Genomic DNA, 23261 nt, shown 5'->3' with positions numbered 1-23261 from the left:
CGACAGTTGTAGCCCCTTTCCTGAAGACGTCCGTGTGTGGTGGCAGCTCTTGTTGCACTGACATCAGCCTCAGTCCACTCCTTGTGAAACTTTCCCCAAGTTCTTGAATCGACTTTTCTTGACAATCTTCTCAAAGCTGTGGCTGTTGCTTGTGCCCCTTTTCCAGCCAGCCTTTTCAGCAAAGACCTTCTGTGGCTTACTCTCCTTGTAGAGGATGTCAGTGATCATCTTCTGTACAACTGTCAAGTCAGCAGTCTTCCCCATGATTGTGGTTGCGTGTACTAAACTAGACTGAGAGATACATGGTAATTATGCTGTTTCACTCAAACTCAATTAAATATTCTAATATTTTTAGATTTTTTTTTAGATTTTTTTTGTGCTGTAGGCCATAATTATCAAAATTAAAATAGAAAAATGCTTGAAATATAATTTACATGTAATGAGTCTAGAATATATTATATTTTCACTTTAAATAATATATATTTCACTTTCACAATATTCTAATTTTTTGAGGTGCACTCAAGCATTAATCTGTGGTTGGTTGAAGAGAGCAACTGGACTTGCTTGACGATTCTTGAAAAAATTTCGCCTCTCCTCCGAAAGGCATCCTCAGTTGTGTCTGACTACTAGCGAGTATCCAGTATTTATTCTCTCATGGATCATCATAGAATCCGAATCAGAATGCTGATGGCTGCATTGTGGGCGGCTGATAAGATGTCATAGACACCCACCTCTGTTCAATGATGGTCGTTCCAGGTTGACAAAAATGAACGATCCACTCTGGCTAAGATGTCTGCCAGTTTTCTGGAAGTCCTCTCATACTCCCGCACCAGTCGAAGGGATCTCATCCCAATGTGCATAGAAACACATCTGTGAAGAAACTCAGTTTGTGAATAAGCTTCACACCAACATAACTTGGGCAAAAATGAAGTTGAAACCCAGCTAGTCAAGAAGCACCTCCATCGTCTGAGGAAAACTCGTGGACCAGAGATTCCATATTGGTGAAACACCCATTTCAATGGTGTTGGAGCAGTCTGTCAAGACTTTAGGGTGTTAGTACAACTTCAGTCTCAAAGACTCAGACCAGAACAACCAACTAAGGGAATAAACCAGCACAGGCCTTGCTAGCATAGGCAAGACCTCTCTTCCTGGAAAGCTGAAACTGTGGTGCCTGCAGTTTGGATTTATCCCTCGTCTGATGTGGCCTCTAACAGCCTACAAAGTCTCCATCACCAAGGTCGAGAAGCTTGAGAGAACAATCAGCCTGTATGGACATGGTGCTCTAGAACTGCCTGTCTTGAGCCTCATTGAAGAGTACAAATGCACCAAAGTGAGGCTGGACGTGACCCTGACTGAGTTGCAAGATGCTGCTCTATGAGCAGCTGCTCCCAAGCTGGCAACTGGGAGGAAGTGAACCCTGTCTGATGCTGTACAGCAGGCAGTATCAGCTCTCAGGTATGAAGACATTGTGGGTCAGGTGCAGCAGGGAAAAGGTGAATTTGGTCTTGGAGCAAGTCGTCCCACTGGGAACAAGGCTACATCCATAGAAAGAAGAAAGCTGGTTGTTGCTGAGGTCTAGCAGCAAAAGGAGGCAGAGAGATGTGCGAAGGCAGTCTCACAGTCCAAACAGGGCCAGTGGACTAGCTGGGAGAGCCTCAAGCATCGTAAACTCACCTGGAGAGATCTGTGGGAGACGGAAGGAAACTGAATCAGCTTCATCATCAGGGCCACCTATGATGTTCTTCCAACACCCAAGAATTTACACCAATGGATTGGAGAAGATCCATCATGTCACCTCTGCCAAACGCCAGCAACATTACAGCATATCCTTACCGACTGCAAAAATCAGTCTCTCACAAGGCTGCTACACCTGGAGGCACAACAGGATCCTGCAACAATTGGCCATTATCTTGGAATGAAGGATATCCACCACCAATGCCCTCCCTCGATGTCCAGTTTCTCAAACACCATCTCCTTTATGAAAGCTGGACAACCATCTGCAAGGATGGAGTCGACCCTCCTGGATGCTGCCTGGATCTGGAAAATGCAGGTCGACCTAGGCCAAAGGCTAATTTTTCCACCAGAGATAGTCACAACTAACCTCAGGCAGGATATGATCCTATGGTCAACCTTGCAGAAGTCCCTATACATTCTGTAGTTAACTGTGCCGTGGGAGGCTGCAGATGATGAGGCGTATGAATGCAAAAGACTAAAATATACTGACCTAGCTACAGAGGTGAAACAACAAGGCTGGTGGACCAAGGTCCTCCTGGTAGAGGTCAGCTGTAGAGAGTTTATAGCCACCTCAACATCTAAGCTCCTGAAGAGGATGGGAGATCGAGGCCAGGCCCTCCAACAAGTAGTCACATCACTGTCAGAGGCTGCAGAATGAAGTAGCAGCTGGATCTAGCTGAAAAGAAAGGATCCCATCTGGGCTACAAAATGACCAGCAGGAGGGGAGTGCACTTGGGATGCTGGGTGTCACTGTTGAGCCCTCTGGAGGTGTCGTTGGCCCATCAACGAAACCTCAGTGAAGGAGGGTGCCCACTTGATACTGAGGAAGTTATTATCCCCTTCTCCACTCAAGATCTCAGAGTGCCAACTTATCTGAGGGATTGAAACATCAAGGCCTATGAGCTCACCAGAGCGATGGGTACATCAGGGGGAGAAGAGAAGCACATGAAGCAACGCATCTACTAAGCAATGCATAGTGCAGTGTTATGATCTGGGGTTGCTTCAGCTGGTCAGATCTAGGCTCAGCAACATTCTGTACCAATAAAATGAAGCTGAATACCTGAATGATCAGGTTATCAATAGAATTTTTTTCCTCCTTGATGGCACAAGCATATTACAGAATGACAATGCCAGGATTTACCGAGCTCAAATTGTGAAAAAGTCATTCAGGAAGCATGAGGAATCACGACTTGGCCACCAGCATCCTGAACTTAACCCCACTAAAAGTCTTTGGGGTTCGCAGAAGACTGGACAGTGGTTCAAGTCTCCCTTCAAGATCGCAGTTTAAAATAAATAAGGCAACTCTAGATGGAAGGAAATGTGACATTGCACAAGGTTGTCGAAACAATGCCATAGCAAACGCATGCCGTAATCAAGGCTAAAGGTGGTCCAGCGAAATACTGAGAGTTAATTTTTTTGGCTGAGCACTCTCATTTCATATGCAAATACGTATTTATTTAAAAATAAAAACCACACCAGAATGGACCAAGTGTGTTTTATGAAACAACTTTATTCACTCATCAACCAGGAGGGAAATGCTAAGCATGCACACAGTTACAATTGGAAGAAGCGTTTACAGGAGTTGTCCTATTGAAATAACAGCGCCATCTGTTAACATCACAAATACAATTCACGTCACTACAAAGGTGAAGGAACAATTCCACAAAATAAACTAAAAGAAAAATCTATCCATTTAAATAAAACAATGTGAAGAGTTCACTGAAACTTGCCTTATCTGTAGCATGATTTCAGCTTCACACAACATTCCTGAGCATTGGAAAAACCAAGACATTTTAAAAATTGTGAACTTGATGGGGGAGAAAAACATAGAACTTGACATTGTACTCTAATAGTTTAGCCAGGTCTTTATAGGGCCAACAGAAAGGACCTTTAAAAATCAGAACAAATTTACAAAGCTTTAGGAGCTATATACAAGCTGCAAGATCAGAATTAAAGTACAAAAAAGGCTGATGATGAAAGAAAAAGTGAATCAGTAACGGCGACCGAAGGCTCCAGCCCCCTGCATGCTGCCGCCCCCCTGCATCATCTGGTTCGGTCGGTTCATGGTTCCAGAAAGCGACTGAGATGTCCCCGTCTGCATGTATCCACCCCGGCTGAGTACAGATATAGAAGTGTTAATATTTACACTGCTTAAGAATCTATTATTAGCAATGTTCTATTTTATTAATTTGTGCACAAGTATTACAACCGCCCCAGACCTGTCAACCCCAAACAGGAATAAATACACACGTGCATGTCCAGAATTTACATGCATGTACACACTTCCAATTCCACAAAAAAGCTTGCATATGAACTTTTCTACCATTTATATTTTAAAACAGAGTGGCAGCCATTTTCCCCTTCACGTAGCATTACCACAGGTGCGTGCACACAGCATTGGATACTTGATAGATATTGCGAATAATGGTGGAGAGAAAATAGTGTTTTATACATAAGCACATTTATTTAGCTTTCCATTGATATATTTGTGTACATCAATTAAATGGTACAGGCATTACAGCAAATTAAAATTAATTTTAAAAAAGGAAAGGAAAAAAAAAAAAGTGCTGCAGGCTACAGAACATGAACAGGCCATTGTCTGCATGGTTTACTATTTGGACCTTTGGCTTTCTGAGCTTTACATGAGAGACCTGGAATGACTGGCTGCTTTTTCAGCATTACAACCAATCAGAGGAAATCCTGAGTTTCAGCCTGATACCTTATTTATTGTTGGCAACCAAAGTGATGCAATTCTACACCAAGTTGAAGTTTATCCTCCTGCATTACTGTAACAGTTGTTATTCATGAACTGCGCAAGTTTTCGTAAGAACAGTAATATTCTACAACTTTTCCTGCTTCTAATGATATATTACACATGAAAATCCATAAAACTTATCCACAGAAACCCGTTTTAAAATTGTTACGCGTGATATCGTAAACAAGTGAGTGATAAATGGTGCAAATAAGGCCCTCCTACACATTGTTCATTCATGCAATTGTCATGCAATATATTAGGAATTTCTCCACCCTGCAAATACACAGGGCACATTCTGAGTACCTTCACCTGTAGATGTTGCCACAGTGGACTTGGTGTTTATCTTCACCATCTTTAAAAGCCCACCAATACCAGTGTCAGGTGCAGACCTCCCAAATAACCTCCATCTGGTGGGTCAGACCCACAAAATGATATCCAAACTAGTTGATCCGCCAAGACATGGAAAAACCCATATCCAACATATCTAAAGAGTACTGTCAATGATCAGGATTTATCCAAGGCTACGGTCACTACAGCTCATGATGCTTTGCGATGGGTTATCAATGAAAACGAGGCATTTAGTGGCAATGCTTCGAGCTTCAGGAAGTACTCCCAAACCCATCTGCAAGTATTCGCTGCTTAGTTGTGTCCATAATTTGGTATTGTTTCTATACACACACACACACACACACACACACACACACACACACACAGTGGAGTGCCATTATAACACAGTAGTTGGGATACAAAGAATCCAACCGTGTTAAGTGAATCCGTGTTGTAACTGTATGGAAACTATGGCATGGCTCAAGTAGAAAAAAAAAAGAAAAATTATTCTATGAGCTTTCATTTATTTATTTTAGGTAAACCTACCCACTGAAAATATCACAAGAAATTGCAAGAACTACAATCATACCAAACTGAAAACTTTTTTTTTTTTAAACTGTTGACTGCCAATGTAACAAATATGTAATAAAATATTTTGCTGCCTGTCACATTCACATGCTTCAAACTCTCACACTTCGGCACTCTGAACATCACACACCTCAAAGACACCGGTCCCAGATATGTACACCTGTCCCAGATTAGAGCAATGGATGCTTATGTTATTTTAATACATTTTATCTACATGTATATGCATATCTAAAATAAATATTCTTCACCAAATTTTTTCCCCCCCATAGCGACATCCTATGCTTGCATTACAAGCTATTAAAAATACAAGTTCTGGCCTGCTCTGACAACTTATTATAATTCCATACAGTGTAGTAACACCACCAAGGTACTTACAAGTCATTATAAAATTACAATAGCAGTGAATAGGCACAATCGTGTAATCATTAACTGCATAAGTAAATGAGAAGTGTTCAAAGAATAGAACAATAATTATCGTGCAACAAGCACGGCACATTTTAGTCCTTTGTTTTACTGAAAAAGTCTGACTTTCGTTTGTTGAAATCTCATGCGGGCCTGTAGTCGGACAAAAAGCATGTTTTCACAGATGCGCGACATTCGCCGCACAAGTATCGGTGTGTTCAAACCATCTTAACGCATCTTCAAGCAACTCTGAGTCAGAGACTGTTGAGTTCTCGAATGCAGCTCCATAAAGTTAAATTTTGGGAGCCATGAGCTGACCATGTTACAATGGTTTTCATATAATAGCGATCCGTATCATAACGGTGCTCCACTGTAATTACATACAACCCAGATCCAAGAAATCCTCATGATCCTACATCTTGCAGTTTCTGCAACTCTGGAAGTATTTGATCAATTTTGATTAAATAAAAAGCATTTAAAATCAGCAGAAAAATACTCTTTAAAATGTATTACACTGCAATTTAAACAATCCAAATTGAAATTTCCATGTGGTAATGCTACTTCATGCTGGTCACCAAAAAACCTCCAATTTCTACCATAACTGCTTTGATCACACAGTTCCCACAAGTCTGCACTCTTTAAATCAACATAACATTAAAAAATATGATCCATTATCAAAATTCAGTCCTCAATATATTATCACCCAATATTTTGAGCAATAACTCATACCAGCATGTATGTAATGTGGAGCTCCTACACAAAACGTGTAAAGATTAGCAAGTCTGCTAACCCCCCCCCCCCAAAAAAGACCATTGAGACCTTCTCACAAACAGGAAGCTATGAAGACGTCTCTCACCTGGCCATTCCTCCTCGGGTCATGTGACTCTGGCCTGGCATGCCCCGGTCTGCTCCTAGAAAAGACACATTACATTAAGAGAGATCCCACATCAGCTCTGCTTAGTGTTTAGTCTGTAAATGAAGCTGCATGTACCTTGCCAGGGTCTGTCTCCATCCATCTTACGCCCTGGCTCCCAGTCTCGGCCGTCTCTGTGTCAACAAGAAAGCTATTTATGACGGGCTCTAATATGAATATGGCAGTTAAAGTCTACAAAGTATTGCATTCACCTTCTACTGTACTCATTATTAGCATTTCTTTAAAAAAAAAAAAAAAAGATTTGAGTGAGGTGCTTTTTTTTTTTTTTACCTGCCAGGGACTGGTCTTGGGGCATTCATTGGCCGCTTGTCAAAACCACCTCCGCTCCAATTATCCCGAGAGTCTCTGTTGTGCCGGTCCCGATCAGAGAAGTGCTGCAGAGAGAGAGAAAAACAAACCCAATTATTTCACAAAATTTACACTATGTACTTATTGCTCCAACTAAAACACATGTACTTTATTATTTACTAATTTCATTACAACCTGCCAAATGTTCTAGAAGTTAAATGTTTAGGGCCCCATGTCTTAATTTAGCCACCTACTGTAAATATGGCAAAAATCACACAATCCTGTCAATGCAGGAAAAGGCTTCTGAGGAAATGCACACCACGTGTGCCGTAATCCACGTCCAAATTCATTTTGTAAAGCAATTTGTCAGCCCTGCAATGCCACCTACAGTCTGTGATAGGTTATTAACAATTATTAGTATATTTAATAGGAGAACATTTTCACCTGGCCATCTCTGTCTCCTGGCATACTTCCTCTGGGACCATCTCTCCTAAAGCAAGACACAAAAACAAACATTCAGATCAACAAGTCACTGATGCTTGCAGTAATATAAATAGATAGACAGATATAAAACACTTGCAGGTGTGCCGTTATAAGGAAATAATCAACATGGTGGTGTGAAAAAACAGTTACTGCTTCCAACCTGAAGCTGATTAATTAAAAAAAAAAAAAAAAACAACAACAACAAAAAAAAACATGCCGTTATAAAAAATTACGGTATTGTATCTGCACCAGCCCCTAATCAACAGCCATTTAGTTGTAGCAAACATGTAGCATGTCCATACCTCAGTGGTTAAATCAAATTTTTTTTTTTTTTTAAAAAAAGACACACGGAGTGCGTTACTGGGAAATATGCCACTCATTTTTCATACAAACGAACTACAACCAGAATATTGAGGAATACATTTTCTAGCATCTTCACTCGTGAGGATACCAGCTAGTGACCTAGTGGTAGCGTGTCCGCCTCTCGATCGGGAGATTGGAAGTTCTATTCACGGTCGGGTCATACCAAATACCATCGTAAAAAGGGTACCTACTACCATCTGGCAAGGCACGCTGCAATACAGATGCAAGTGGGGAGTTAAACTCTCGTGGTTACCAGAGGACTAACCCCCCCCCCCCCCCCCCCCCCACTGTAACCCTAGCTATGTAATAGGCAAGAGGCCGAGGGCTGCGGAAACGGAGATCGGCGCCGCCCGATGCGCCACACGGCGCGGGAAGGACTTTAACTTAACTCACTCGTGAGGATATCGATGACATCACTTCCAACATTTTCCCGCTGACTTGACATGCATTGTCAACATTGCAACCTGGTTCAAAATTAAAACTCTTTTGGTTAACATTTTTTGTGGATGTGTCTATATAATAAGATTATTACACAGTGGTGCAAAGATATAAAGTTTATGCTCACTCATGAAATGTTTCAACATGAGAAGCTAAACTTAATATCTTCCCACACACACACACAAAAAAAAAAAACCCACACAGAGGTTAATCAAAAATAATTTTAACCCAGTTTTCCATTTTGAAAACATGGGAAGTGACGTCAGGTGTCTTCACATGTGAAGATACTGGAAAACGTTACTCAGGACCAGGATGTATTTCGTATGAAAAATTAGTTTTTCTAACAATTAGAAAACTTCCATTTCTTCAAGACAACGTGTGATTCTTTTTATTGTATAGACACATTCACAAAGTACGCAAGTTAATAGAAAAAAATTTAAATAAAATTTAATCAATTTCCTCACAAGTGAAGATATTGGAAAATGTGTTACTCAATGTCCTGGATGGAGTTTGTATGAAAAATGCGAATGGTATACTTCCCAATAAAATACTCGTGTCTTAACAGGGGGCTGCAAAAGTAGGTATACAGTAATGAAAAACAAAACATTCCCACAAAACTTTATTTTATTGATTCTACAAACATATCAATAATAAACATTAATCCCTCAGTTTATTAAAATTAATGAATTAAATGAATTCTAGTATTAAATGAAACCTAGCACCACTATTAGAATACTGGAATAATCCTTACTGTATACTTACTTTTGCAACCCCCTGTATAATCAATAAAAAGAGCACAGAAAGACCTACCTATCCATAAACAGGTCATCCTGGTAGCGGCCGCGATCTCTGTGGTCGAAATCTTGGTAGCGATCTTGACGACCAAAATCTGAGCGTCCATATCGGTCATCCATGGACATCCTCTTTACCGGCCAATCATCCTTCCTATGAGCAGTACACCACACCAAAAGATCGTTTACCTCAGATACAAGTATTAAACAGACATACAAATGTATGCTTGAAACCAAGGTTATTTAAAAACACCACCACACACCCATCCACATGATTAAGCATGCTCGGCCAGAACATGCGAAATGTAAACCAATTACCTGCTGTCCATGTCATAGGGTCTCTTGAGCGGACGCCGTTCCTGTTCGTAGCGAAGCTGCTCCTGCTGTCTACGCAGTTCCTCACGCTCTCTGTGAATTCGCTCCTGCTCACGTCTGCGCTCGTACTCCACTCGCAAGCGCTCACGCTCCAGGAACTCGCGCTCCATGCGATCGGCGTCCAGCCGCTGCTTCTCCACCTCCAGCCAGTTACGCTTACGCATCAGTCTCTCACGCTCCTCACGTTCACGGAATAGACGGATGCGCTCACGCTCGCTGCGACTGTCACGGTCACCGCTACATGACAGACAAATGGTTGCAAACTAACAACCTTACATGCACAATAAATAATGAACCCCGTGTGTGCACTTGTGTGGATGCATACCCTGAATGCCTGCGTCTCTCCACTTCTCGGATCTCTCTCTCGCGTTGCCTCTGCCTCTCACGCTCTCGCTGCTCTTTGATTTGATCAAATGACAGGATGTCCTTCCTCTCTCGGCTTGATGACTTGCGGTCACGACTCTTAGTGCTCTGCAAAATGCACAAATATTCTTGAAGAATAACCCAGAAAAATATAAAACTTGTAATGAACTGATAAGAAGCAGCTTTTATTCGTCGCGTGTACACCCAAGCACAGTGAAAATCCTCCTCTGCATTTAACCCATCTGAAGCAGTGAACACAAGCATGCACACAAGTGAGCAACGAGCATACACACATGCCCAGGGGAGCAGCTGGGAGTTAGGTGCTTTGCTCAAGGGCACTTCAGCCACGATACAGAGGGAGAAGAAAGTGCTGTTTATTCACTTAGAGCCCTTCGCATTTTTTCTTGCCAGTCTTGGGAATCGAACCGGCGACCCTTTTGAGCCCAAGGTGCCTTTCTCTGACCTTCAGACCATGGCTGCCCCCAATAGAATAACGCTCAACCCAATCTTACATATCCAACAAGTCATTACACAACAAACATTCAATAGTGAAACCTGGCAATTCATTTCAGATGTTGCTGTTCTGTTGTTTACATATGGATGAAAATCTGCTAATGGGTAATAATATGTAACAAATGTCAAAATTCATATTCTTTTATTGAAAAATTAAACTACATATTAAATTTTTATTTTATTAAACATATTAACAATTGAAAAGATAGTAATCACACTGGATTTTCAAAAAAAATCATCTGCGAAGTTATCAAATCTACGCTTATGCATGTTATTTTTTGACGGAAAAAAATGAAGTATTTTTAGTTTTTTTCTCCTTATTTTACAAAACTCCATGCATATAAAAAATGAAATAATCAGGTTTTTACAATACTTAATGGAAAATATCAAAGATCTTTCCAGAAAATGAGAATATAATTATTCAAGAAACAGGTGAAAAGATTCACGACCAAGAGCCAGCGCTCGAAACTAACGGTGTCCCGATGTCCCGGGGACCATAAAAAATGTCATCGGGACACAAAATTATCATATCTGGGACAATCCCGGGACAATGGAAAAAAATAGATCTAGAAAAAAAGTTCTACATTAATATTATTTACAAAGCCGTAACACATACGTAGACATTCACCTAATTTGTCAATTTTAATTTTAAAACGTTAACAGCGAAAAATACATAGTAGCTACACTTTCGATGCACCTGCATCCGTAGGCTACAGAGCAGCGCATTCTGTTCTAGAATCTTCGGCCGGAGTCCGCATTATATGGACTTGGAATGGAATTGCTACCGCACACGCTGCGCCGACTCTTGCCAGAACAAAAATGCTTAAGTGGTTGAAGCGGACCGACCGCGGGGAAGAAACTGAAAGCCCAGACATAACGTCTCCGGGACCTTCAGGATCCAAAGTGTCATCGCCTGGTCTGCAGGCAACGCTAGCAACTGAATGAACTTAATGAACACTGTTAGACACGTTATAAAATACAACAGGAATGATGTGGATGATATTGACGGAAGATACCGTTCAACAGAATAAGTGAGTTTTCTTGGTGTCTTTCTAGTTCAGAAAGTTTAGTCAGTCAGCAGCACAACTAGGCTCGGACCTGCCACTATGTTGATGTTGCTAACATTTGCACCCATGTTTCGGCAGCGAAAGTTCATAAAATGGATAACGGAAAGTTCATAAAAATGGATAACGGAAAGTTCATAAAAATGGATAACGGTAATGGTGAAAATGATAAGTTGGCCTTATAAGTGCCAACAGATATTCAAGGTATAAGTAGATGAAATGAACATAAAAGGGGTCTTATTTTCAACTAAAGTGTACTGCAGATGTAATGAGTTGAAACATTTTCTGAATGAGCTAGTTGGCCCCTTTAAATAAACGAGTATCTATTCATACAGTGAGATCGCCAAAGTTTAATAAACTGAAAATGCAATAACTAATTTTGAAGTAGATGATGTATAGGACATGTGTCGCTTGTGTCTTGTGACTTATTGTAAAAATGATATAAAGGGTTCAAAATCGCATAGTTACAAATATAATAGTAACTTCATATGATAATATTAACCACTGGTTATTTCAGAGAGGAAAAAAATGGGGACACTATTGCTTCCATTCGGGACCACTGGGGGACACAAAGAAAAAAAGTTAATTTCGAGCCCTGCCAAGAGCCAAGGTGATAACTTTTCTGTTATCACTTATGAACCGACATAACACAAGAATTCATTGTGAAGAAATCCTCATAACATAACAGTAGTAACTTACTATTAACATTAAGGATTGGAAACAGGACTCTGTGGAACAATACAATATTAAAACACATGTGGGTTAGTATACTTATGCATGTTACTTTTGACGGACATAAATTACCAAAGGTGAATTCATTGAAATGTACTCTAATTGCACTATAACAGGGGTGTCAAACCTGATCCATAAAGGGCCGTGTGGCTGCAGGTTTTCATTCCAGCCATGCAGCAGCACCCTGATTTGGCTTATTCAATCAACTGACACACCCACCCTTTAATCAAGGGTGGGTGTGGCTGCAAGTATTTGACTGTGTGAAGACAGCTCAGTTGATTGAATGAGCCAAGTCAGGTGTGCTGCTGCATGGCTGGAATGAAAACCTGCAGCCACAAGGCCCTTTATGGATCAGGTTTGACACCCCTGCACTATAAGATCTGACTAGGGAAAGGGGAATATGAATATTTAAGTAACAGGAGAAATCTAAGACTAAAATTATATAGTAAAATTCATAAATGAAGACTACAACATGAGTATTGCACACAGCCGGAACTGTCTGATAGTAATATGCATGCACCATAAAGTAATAAATGAGACTTAAAATTTGGATTACAGCCATGGAAACATATTTCTGGGCCATCAGTCTCTTCCTTTTTCCAACAAGTCCACTTAAAGCTCTCTGACTCCAGAAGGAGACCTGTCTGACATGGTGACAAGTACACCCAAAACAAATTTTATTTATCTTCAATTGGGGGACGTCAAAATATAACGTGCATAAGAAATGTCCGTCAGATTGTAACGTGTGACTTCCTGCTTCCGTCAGGGACCAACACATTCCACACAATCATTCACCCTCCCGGCAAATTCTTTCAGTTGCACTGGCGTCAATTTTTGTTTACATCCATTATGAAGTATTTCAGCCAGTTCCCCGATCGCTACGGTTCATTTTTAGTGAGTGAAGAACAAATCTATACTTACGTGCGTTACGTATTACGCACGTTAGCTTTCTTGACAGACTGCAAACACACGCTGCTCAGGCGGCCAGTTTCTCCATCTTCTCGGAAAGCGATGATGTCATCAAAACTTGTGGTAGTGTGGATTTCCTGGAGGTTTGTGTATCATGCGGTGCTATGCCGGTCGGAGATATACGATACAGTCTTGTGTACGTTATTTTCTGACAGACAGCGATCCTTTGATTTTACCATCGATGTATTTTGAAAACAGGCAGATTCCAAGGCGAGAATTAATTATAAATCAATTGGTGCTTTTATATTAAAGTGATTGATTACATGTATTGTTCTATATTAATGTTTTTAGTTAGAATATTCTTATTCACAAGTTGATGTTGACTTCTGACGGACACAGTAACGTGCATAAGGGTCTTTTTTTTTTAAATGATTTTTTCGTGTTTAGAAAATGTGCAGGCCCATTGTATGTGGTTTTTTAAACACTTCAGTAAACCTGTTTTATGGAGTGTAGTTGATTTAATTCCGACAATAAGTTGTATAGCAATCAAACCTTGTCGAAGTTGGTTAGTCAGAACTGTTACGGTCGGGTGTCTAAAATTCACCAACTTCAAAAAATTAATTCATGATTTTATTGGGAAAATATAGCTTGTGATATCTGAAGTTGTCAACATTATTTCTTAGAGCAATATTATTTTATTTAAACCAAAAAATATCCAATTTATGTTTAAAATAGTGGATGGAGATGATTTTTTATACGTGTCTCACCATTATTACCCATTAGCAAATTTTGACTCATATTGCTCTTTAAAATGTGCTGCAGAGCTCAAGACTGGGAACAAGAATTCTACCACAAAAACCTCCAGCACGTTATCAGACGAGAGATTAATTGTTTTCAGATGGGTACCAAGCAACAGTTTAAAAAAAAAGCAAGACAAAAGTACAAACACTACTTAATAACAAGCAGCTCCTCAATTCTTTTAAGTGACCAGAGAACACAGCCCCACCCGCTTAATTCATACAGGCTCAAGACAAAGTCTTGTGAATTCAACTAGATAAAACCAGCTCAACACAAGTCCTGTGCCCCTTCTTCAGTGAACTGACGTTTACATTGGGAAAATTATTTTACTGCATTCTTTTTTTTTTTCACAAGACTCCTGTACCATCAAATGACAGGACAGAAATCAAATGCCACATAGATAAAGCACAGATGATGGAACATCAGTAATGATAATTTCTGTCCTTTATAATAGATTTAAAAAAAAAAAAAGCCCCAAAAGCCAATCTTGTGGTTTAGGAAAAAACTTGGCTAGAAACTGAGCAATCAATATTTTAAAAGAGAAAGAAAAAAAAAAATTGTTAATAGGACTGCTAGTTAATAATTATCCCGACTCTCCCCAAACTTCCAAGGTTGATGAATTCTGAAGGAGGATAAAGTTCACCTAGATTAACTCACCACAAAGTATTTATTTAAAAAAAAAAAAAAATCAGAAAGACAAATTATTTACCCGCTCTTTGCTCTTGGTTTTAACACTGATAACAGGCTCTCCTTTCGATTTGTCCATGACGACGGTTCTCTCTCCAGCAGCTACGACACAAAAACAGCCACCATAATACACAAATACATCAATTTCACCTCACATCTTTAGAAAGGTTATACTTAGATAAACCGACAACTTAAAAAAAAACCTGACTTTTCTACTCACCTTTATCATCTGAACCTTCAGTTTTCTCATCCTTGCCGTCAGATCTACAAAAGACAAGACATCATGGTAAAACTGATCATGCATCCTACACCACTTCAATGAAATGAACACAAGTCTCACTTTTCAGTCTTGGACTCTGAGGAGTGTCTCCTTTCGCTGCTCGACTTTTTAGCGTCGCTTCTGTCTGCAGGTTTCTTTCCAGCTGGCTCATTCTTGGCCTACACAAGGGAAAGTAACCTTTATTTATACAGCACTTGCCATACATTTAAAATATAAATATCTAAAATAAAAAAGTAGGCAAGATAAAGCTATGTATTTAACATAGAGGAAAGTATAGAGTAATATAAAAGTACAATTAATAACAATAGTAAATGTAAAAATTATTTGTTGGTAAGGAATAAACTAGCTAAATAAGTATGTATGCGCGCGTATGTATGTATGCTGTACATCAATGATGGAGCCTGACAAAGGTTTACTGGAAATGTGTTCCATATCTTCAGCAAAAAATGTGGGAAATAAAAGCTACATCATGATCCCAAAACACAGCATCACTGTGACAAAGTTCGGACACAACTACTCATAGGTTTCTCTGTAGTTTGACCATTTTCTACATTATAGAACACCACTGAAGACATCAAAACTATGAAAACGGAATATATGGAATTGTGTGTTTAAAAAAAAAAAAAAGTGTCCTATTTTAACTTCTTCAAAGTAGCCAGGGTTTACCTTGACGCTTTGCACACGATTGGCATTATCTTAACCAGCTTCACAAGGTAGTCACCTGGAATGTTTTTCAATTAAGAACTGTGCCTCGTCAAAAGATAATTAGTGCAATTTATTGCCTTTTTAATGTGTTTGAGATCAAACAGTAAATAATTTTTTTTTTAAAATAGCCTTATTCCACAACTGTAGTAATCCATATTATCTCAAGAACCGCTCAACTAAAGAGAAACGACATCCATCATTACTTTAAGACATTAAGGATCTTAATTTAAAAAAACAAAAAATTGAATTATGTGTCCCCAAACTTTTAATTGGTACTGTATGTCTTCATTCATTCATATTCCACACAAAACACTGCATCCAAACACAAAAGAGGGCATAAAGTGCTGTGAAAGTGCACTCACCCTCTCCACAGAGATCATGCGGCCGTGCAGCTCAGTGCGGTGGAGGTGGCTGATGCACTTGGTGGCCTCCTCTGTAGAGCACATGGTCACAAAACCGTAACAACGAGCTCCTGGGCTCCGAGCATTTGTCACCACTTTAGCACCCACCACCTGCAAATTTACAAGGAAAATCAAATCAGGGCAGAGAATCTAAACACCACCCATCATCTATGCTCATTTAGGAAATACCTATAATTCTCCAGTGGGACACAGACTCTCGTAACCAATACCTGCTTAGATGTTAAAAATATACCATTTTCTACCACATGCTGCTGAATTCTGATTGGTCAGAAGGTTTGATTAATTTCTGTAAGAGGGGCTCTGATAGTAGTGCAGCAGGTTTAAATTAATCACAAGTTTTGATTAATGCACTCATTCTAATACAGTGAGGGTTTTTTGTTTTAATAGCAATGTGAAATTTTCTGTAGACATTCATTTATGGAAGGAGTCTCAAGTGTCATGCTTCCAACACAGGAAAGTCTTCATGCCAGAGAGGTTTGTGTTTTGCAGGTTCTTGGCAATGTGACAATAAGGATAAATCTTCAAAAGAAGATTAAAAAAGGCTGGTGAGAGAACCAGTTATAGCTGGATATAACAAGTCAGTGCCGTCATTCCACATCATGAATTGTACCTATAACCTGATGGAAATTGAAGATGTAGTCCTGAGAATGCTATAGCCATCCATGGCTCAGAGTCCAAGAGAGAAATATTTTCCATGCTCTGAGTGGGAGGGAGGGATGGATGGTTGGTGTCCTCCCCCCCCCCCCAAAAAAAAAAAAAAACTAAAAAAAATCACAGTGACTTTAGCCAATATAAGTTATTTACACCACCCCATCACTGATGTACTCACTGTGCAGAAGAACTCATTTTTAAAGATTTATTCAAGGCTAGGATTTGGTTAGCATATCATGTACCCTAGAAACGTCATAACGTTATATCTTTAATCTTGTCCACCCCAGATAAAGGAGAATATTTGAGCTATAATGTACAATGGGTAAGTGACAAAATGGGAGAGCCTTTTTTGCACCCAAGTTGTCAGAATAACACACCTTGCCGTATTTGCTAAACAGATTCTTCAGATCAGTCGCTCTTGTGGTTGTTGAGAGGCCGCTGACCCACAGGTTCCTACCACTACTCGCAGCACCACCTGCTGGCATTTGACAAAAACACATAATTTCATCAAATATTAAAATTTACTTTAAAAGGTCATAGGCAATGGTTTTCAACTTATGCACATTTGAAACTTTATATGTTAAAAAAAAACCTGTAATTTTCTTCTGGTCCCAAGAAGTATTGTTAATAAGTTAGAATAAGTTAGAGTGGACCACGGCAAATTTCTGTTTGGCGATTTTCGTGACCACTCGGTGCGTAACATTATTCAAGACAAACAAACTGCTTGAATTGAGTCCACTTCCGTTTATTTGCGTTGCCATTTCGCTTGAGTGCAGACGTGCGTTCAGGAATTTCCAAAGAAAAACCATGCCTTATTGTTGTGCAGTGAACTTTAACGGGACCGGTTCAGGACGAAGTTTTTACCTTTTTCCGAGAGAGGAGAAGAGGCGGAGCGTGTGGGTTGACTTTTTCCGAAAAAGGAGACGAGGCGGAAAGAGTGGACTGTGCGCGTGAAACCAGAGGGTTGGCTTTTTTCGGAAGAGGAGACGAGGCAGAGAGAGTGGATTGTGCGCATGAAACAAAAATCAAGCAGTCAAAGAAGAAACGGAGCAGCAACGCTCAAGCAAAAAGGAGAAGATTGGAGGTAAACATTTTTACTTTGCTTGCAATTGACAAGTGAAGAATCCTGAGGGATCCTGAACAATCATTGTGGAAATGAGAAAGGGATATTTCCTCGCTTAGAGTAGGCTATAAATAGTAGAATACCGTGGGTGACACGCTAATGTGGCCTACCGGCGCACTGTCCAGTAATCATTACCTATATCCACTAGGTAGGGCGGTTTAATTATTCTTCAAAAGGGCTCTTTAGTATTACGACGAAAGTAGGAATTTATCATAACTACCAGGATAAATCGTTTGGGCGCGAGTCTTGTTAAGGTCCGGGGTCACCGCGATCAGAGTCGGCCGAGTCTGTTTGCCTTGAATGACATTACGACGACTCCCCTGGCAGTGAAAGTGCGCATAAGTAAGATGTAAACAAATCTTCAGAAATTGGGCAAAACAGTATATTTTAACCATTTTATTCAATTTTAGGGTGCAAATTAGACACTAGGAAGATTGAATTCACTTTCTGGATCGTTCTTCTAGACAATAAAGTTGATGTTCTACGTTTCACCTCTGACTGTTGCCTAGGACCTTTAATTGGTGCAATGTTGCTAATCCAGTTTATTTACCTTTGTCATCTTTTGAGTCAGGCTTACTTGATTTTTCATCACTGCTGGAGAAAAAGAAAAAACACTGAAACATTTCAAAAAGGTAATGCACGTGAAGACATTGGAGCTTAAAAAAAAATACCTACCTGGCAAGGACACAACCTCAGGCAGTGAACAAAATACTTAAATGTGGATTCTATGACTTGAGAATTTCTCTATGCATGCCACTAAGGCATCTTAGATGGCAATCAAACCATTAAAATAGTTAACAAGAGGGAGAAGGGGGAATGGGGGGGGGGATTTGACAAAAACAAAATGAAGGACGAAATGCGCAGTCCATTACACCTCCCCAAGAGCACCCAAACTTGTTAACAAAGGAGCGAAAGTAACAAGATTCTAACAGCCATTTTTGTTCTAGTAGACAGAAAACAACAAACCTCTTTTTCTGATCACCACCCTCTACTGAGGACTCTTTCACTTCTGAAGATTCTGCAGCGCTCTCTTCAGTCTTCGTGTCTTCTGTGGTCCCCTCGGCGTTCGCCACGCTTTCTGAATCGGCGCTTTCGATTTTGAGCGAGCCCGTTTCATTTGCATTAGCAGCCTGAGCGGAGGCGCTCTCGGCATCCGGCGAATTGTCCTTAACGCCTTGTTGGTCCTCACATTGCAGTTGGACTTTGCTTTGGTCCGAGGCGTCAATGTCTCCTTCCACATTGCCGGCCTCCTCAGCTTTACCGAGGTCGGACACATTGTCTTCCTCTTCCTTGCGAGAATCATCCCAGAGTGAAGCTTTCTCCTCTTCAGTCAGCTCCTCGTTAAGTGGCTCTGATATACAACACCCGGCTACTTTCTCACTTTCTACGGATGTAACAGGAATAGAATGGCACAGAGTTTAATCACTTCTGAGACATTGCATTGGTTAGCGTGGAACTGGACTAGGACGCCACCCACTGCTTCACATAAGACAGTTAGTTAAGCCTAGAAAGAGACTGGAAAAAACAGAGTCAAAAAGCAACCCGTTTCCTGGCTAAAAGTCGACTCTTGTTAAGTTTCACCTGATGCCAAGCGTGCGGAACGCCACATGGGCAGTACACAGATCCCAAGTGTCCATCGTTGGTGATTTGTTTTGCAGTTCAAGGGTCCATGATACAGAGAAGATGGAGACTTTTTTGCTGCCTTTAAAAAGCCATTTTTTTTCTTTTGAATCAAGCAATTGGTCCATTTAGCGAATCTCCATAAAACAAACATTGAGTCCTATGTCATTTTGCTTCAATGTGATCCATTTCTTCATTTTCTCTTCTGAAGTCTTCTTGAGACAGAAACTGAACTGCACCTGTAAAAGCTAGTCAAGCAATGTCTTGCTAACTGACCACTAACCGTTACTGGCTCTGCGCATAAGCTTGTTTAGCAAAAAAGCATTTTCTGGATACTCAATGTTTTCCTAACACACTTTGAATGGTTTTAACTTTCACACAAAGCCAGTAACCTCTGGATTTCCAGTCTCTTTGTCAGGATTAGGAGGAATTATTAAATGCTAATTGAGCTTTACAATTCACCCTGAAATTATTAAGGTGTTAAAACACCTCCATACAGTCAGTACCTGTCATGTCTGCACGTTCCTCCAGTGGCTCAGAACCCTACAAAATAAATCAATCAATAAGTCTTACACAGTAACAACACACAGCTTTTACACGTTTGAATAGAACCCTCATGTGTTCTCTCCCTATATGCAGTTCTTAAGGTGGGTGAGAACGCAGCAATAACACTTGGGTACAGAATAAAACAAAAGTGAAATACAGAGATATTTCTGATTCGGCTCAACTGCATAAAGTGAACCGAACACGCGGTACGTTTTGGATAACTGCGCCAAGGGACAGGGCTGTAGCACAACAGAAATGGCTCATGTTCTGGAGATATGGATAAAGAAAAAACATGGATATGGTACACAACATACAAGCTATTTGTATAATTATTTAACACCCAGGTTGGACAATTTTATACGTGATTTTAACAGCAAATATTTGCTTGTTTTTCTGTCACTGCATTTCTGATTAATTAATACACTGGCAGTCAATGAAAAAGTCCAGGTCAATAATTCAGCATATTATGCAATACGGAGTTGGGGAAATGTTTGTTTTGAGATGTTTCTATTGAAGTCATTAATGAGTTCTCCTCAATCCAAACATTTTTCAATACTCTTCAGGGAGTGGTCTTTAGGAATCAGCTCAAAGTGCTGTTTTGGAGAAAAACAAAAATTTGTACACAGTTGAAAGGATGGGTTGGATAGCCTTTATTAAGGCCATGAAAAAGCCGACTTTTGTATTCCTTATGTCCAAGATGCCACGGTTAAATCCAGATGACGGGCCCTCGGCATGGTGCAAGCCGGCCTAAGTTTTTCAGAAGTTGGGCGTCGATTGAATGTCCAAACCCTGCCATGACCTGCGTATTCACCTGATCTCAATCCCATTGAGCATTTATGGGATCACCTTGGTGTTCAGATCCAGAACTGTGTTCCTCGTCCCATGAACAGAGGTCAACTGATCCAGGCTCTTCAAGAGGAGTGGCAGACCATTCCACAAGACAGGATTCGCCGTTTGATACGCAGTATGCGTCGCAGACTGACGGCTTGTATTGCTGTTGGTGGGGACAATACTCGGTACTGAAGCTGCAACTTTCCAATTACAGGGTATCCATTTTGTTCGGACAGTACATTATCAAAGCTCACAACAATTGTGATTTTTTGTTTATTCATCTCGAGTTAAATGTCAGTATATTGATCTGTAAGCTTCTAGTACATGATTTCACAGCTTATGAATAAAGTTATTTTCATAAATGTCACCTGGACATTTTCATTGACTGTCAGTGTAAAAGCGGTTTCATGAGGATGTTTTCAGCCCTACACACACACCTCTGCCAACTGCTGTCTTTCATTCCTTTAATTTAAAAAAAAAAACAAAAGAATAAATTTTGCTCTGACTCAGACAAGGGACTAACAGGTGTGAAAGCACCCTTAAGGTCTTTATACACACAGCGTGATTTGATTACGAGTTTTTTCATCCAAATATATATTTTTTCTAACGAATATTGTGTAAATGAACACTCATATCAAAGGTGAATATTTGAGCGTGAAAAAGCAACTTTTTTTGCAGCAGGTTCAATTTTTTCTAATATTTTGACTGTGAAAGGAAGACATTCATCCGATCAGGTGCAGCACCGATCTCCATTTCCATAGCCCTTGGCCCTTCGCCTATACAGCTGGGGGGGGGCACGGCTAGTCCTCTGGTAACTACGAGAGTTTGACTTCCCTACTCACATCTGTATTGCAGAGTGCCTGAATATACATGCTTCCATACTATTAGCAGACAAGCAGTATGTAGGGTAACCTACTTTATGATGTAGCTTGCTACCAGTCTCAGTAATACCTGAACCAAGCAGTGAAATTCCCAACATTCTTCTCTATTCTTAGGAGAGGATGTACCCAAAATCTCCACCATTTTTGTCAACTCCAATTCCATGCTATTGTTTTTGTGGAATGCTCACATTAATCGCGCCTTTCCTTGGTTCACCTCTGAGCTTAGGGCCATGAAGGCCAAGGGAAGGCGGCTAGAGCGCCTTTATAAGAAAACTGGGCTTACTATTCATCTTTCACTCTTCTCTGAACACATTGCAAAGTATAAGGATGCTCTTAATGCTGCCCGATCCTCCTACTATGCTAACATCATTAAGAGTGGCAATCATAGACCCAAAACTCTAATACAATAAATAAACTTCAGCCTCCTTCCTCAACCACTCCCAGTTCCCCTGCTCAGTGTGAGGCTTTCTTGGATTTTTTTCAAGGATAAAATTGACAGTATTTACCAACACTTTCATTCTGAAATTCATTCTTCTGTCTCGCTAGTAGCACTTTCTCATAAAGCTGACTGCTGTCTCTCTGCTTTCTCTCCTGTTGATTCTTCTAAAGCATCGGAAATTATGATTAAGTCCTCCTCATGTGTGTTGGACCCTGCACCCACTGCACTTCTTAAATCCTGTGTATCTGCTATCTCCCCTTATATTGCTCATTTGATTAATCAGTGTTTTGCTTTAGGCACTGTTCCCATCTCCCTCAAAATTGCTTCAGTTACACCAATACTAAAGAAACCTGGTCTAGATTCTCTTTCACTGTCCAATTACAGACCCATTTCAAATCTCCCTTTCCTAGCTAAAGTAATGGAGAGAGTTGTAGTCTCTCGGCTTCATACTTTCCTTGCTCGTAATGATCTCTATGAACCCTTTCAGTCAGGCTTTCGCAATATGCATAGCACTGAATCTGCTCTCTTAAGAGTTATGTTATGTCCTGCTCTCAACTGATGCTGGTCATCTCAATATCCTTGTTCTCTTGGACCTCACAGCTGTCTTTGACACTGTACATCATGAGATACTCATTTCCAGACTGTCTTCTTTTGGTATTACTGGCTTAGCTTTATCCTGGTTTCAGTCATATCTAGCAAACAGGCAACAGATTATTTCTATTGGTGGTCATAAATCATCCACTGCTACTGTTGTTCAAGGTGTGCCTCAGGGTTCTGTCCTTGGTCCCCTTCTTTTTATATTAAAATACATACATGTTTCTCCTATAGGCCAGATTATTCGTAACCATGGCCTTAACGTTCATTGTTATGCTGATGACATTCAAATCTACATCACTATCACCCCTTCCATAGCCTCTGTTCAGCTGCTAAGGACTTGCATCACTGACCTTAAGCAATGGATGCATAAGAACTGCCTTAAACTTAATGCTAGCAAAACGGAGGTTCTATTAGTAGGTACCAAAAGACAGGTTCTGAATTTCTCCAGTTTTACTATTGATGTTGATGGTGTGTCTATTAGTCCTTCCCAAGTTATAAAATACCTTGGAGTTATCTTTGACGCCACCCTTACGTTTGAACCCCATCTTAAACTAATTACTAAGAATGCTTTCTTTCACCTCCGCAATATTGCACGTCTCCACCCTTTTCTCTTGGAAACTGA

At 40.2% G+C, this 23261-nt stretch overlaps 1 protein-coding gene across 4 annotated transcripts in view; it reads right to left on the bottom strand.

The window, feature by feature from the left end:
• Positions 1–3224: 3224 nt before the first annotated feature.
• The window catches only part of safb (scaffold attachment factor B), a 29173-nt gene continuing 9136 nt past the window's right edge, over positions 3225–23261 (bottom strand). Inside the window, exons 6-21 of one of the 4 annotated variants that reach the window (XM_060941244.1) lie at positions 19852–19888; positions 18692–19109; positions 18276–18319; positions 16980–17080; positions 15892–16041; positions 14885–14982; positions 14765–14808; positions 14567–14646; positions 9804–9949; positions 9422–9715; positions 9123–9257; positions 7473–7518; positions 7011–7114; positions 6798–6853; positions 6663–6717; positions 3225–3848 (exon numbers count right to left, since the gene is read on the bottom strand). In XM_060941244.1, coding sequence (XP_060797227.1) covers positions 3725–3848; positions 6663–6717; positions 6798–6853; positions 7011–7114; positions 7473–7518; positions 9123–9257; positions 9422–9715; positions 9804–9949; positions 14567–14646; positions 14765–14808; positions 14885–14982; positions 15892–16041; positions 16980–17080; positions 18276–18319; positions 18692–19109; positions 19852–19888 — 1932 coding nt within the window. In that variant the 3' untranslated portion in view covers positions 3225–3724. The remainder of the gene's footprint in view (positions 3849–6662; positions 6718–6797; positions 6854–7010; positions 7115–7472; positions 7519–9122; positions 9258–9421; positions 9716–9803; positions 9950–14566; positions 14647–14764; positions 14809–14884; positions 14983–15891; positions 16042–16979; positions 17081–18275; positions 18320–18691; positions 19110–19851; positions 19889–23261) is intronic. The other 3 variants (XM_060941245.1, XM_060941246.1, XM_060941247.1) reach the window with 3 other exon arrangements.

The sequence above is a fragment of the Neoarius graeffei genome, chromosome 15, assembly GCF_027579695.1.
Source record: "Neoarius graeffei isolate fNeoGra1 chromosome 15, fNeoGra1.pri, whole genome shotgun sequence".
NCBI classification, from domain to species: Eukaryota; Metazoa; Chordata; class Actinopteri; order Siluriformes; family Ariidae; genus Neoarius; species Neoarius graeffei.
The sequence above is the reverse complement of the archived record's forward strand: the minus strand, read 5'-3'. Positions and strand labels throughout refer to the sequence as shown.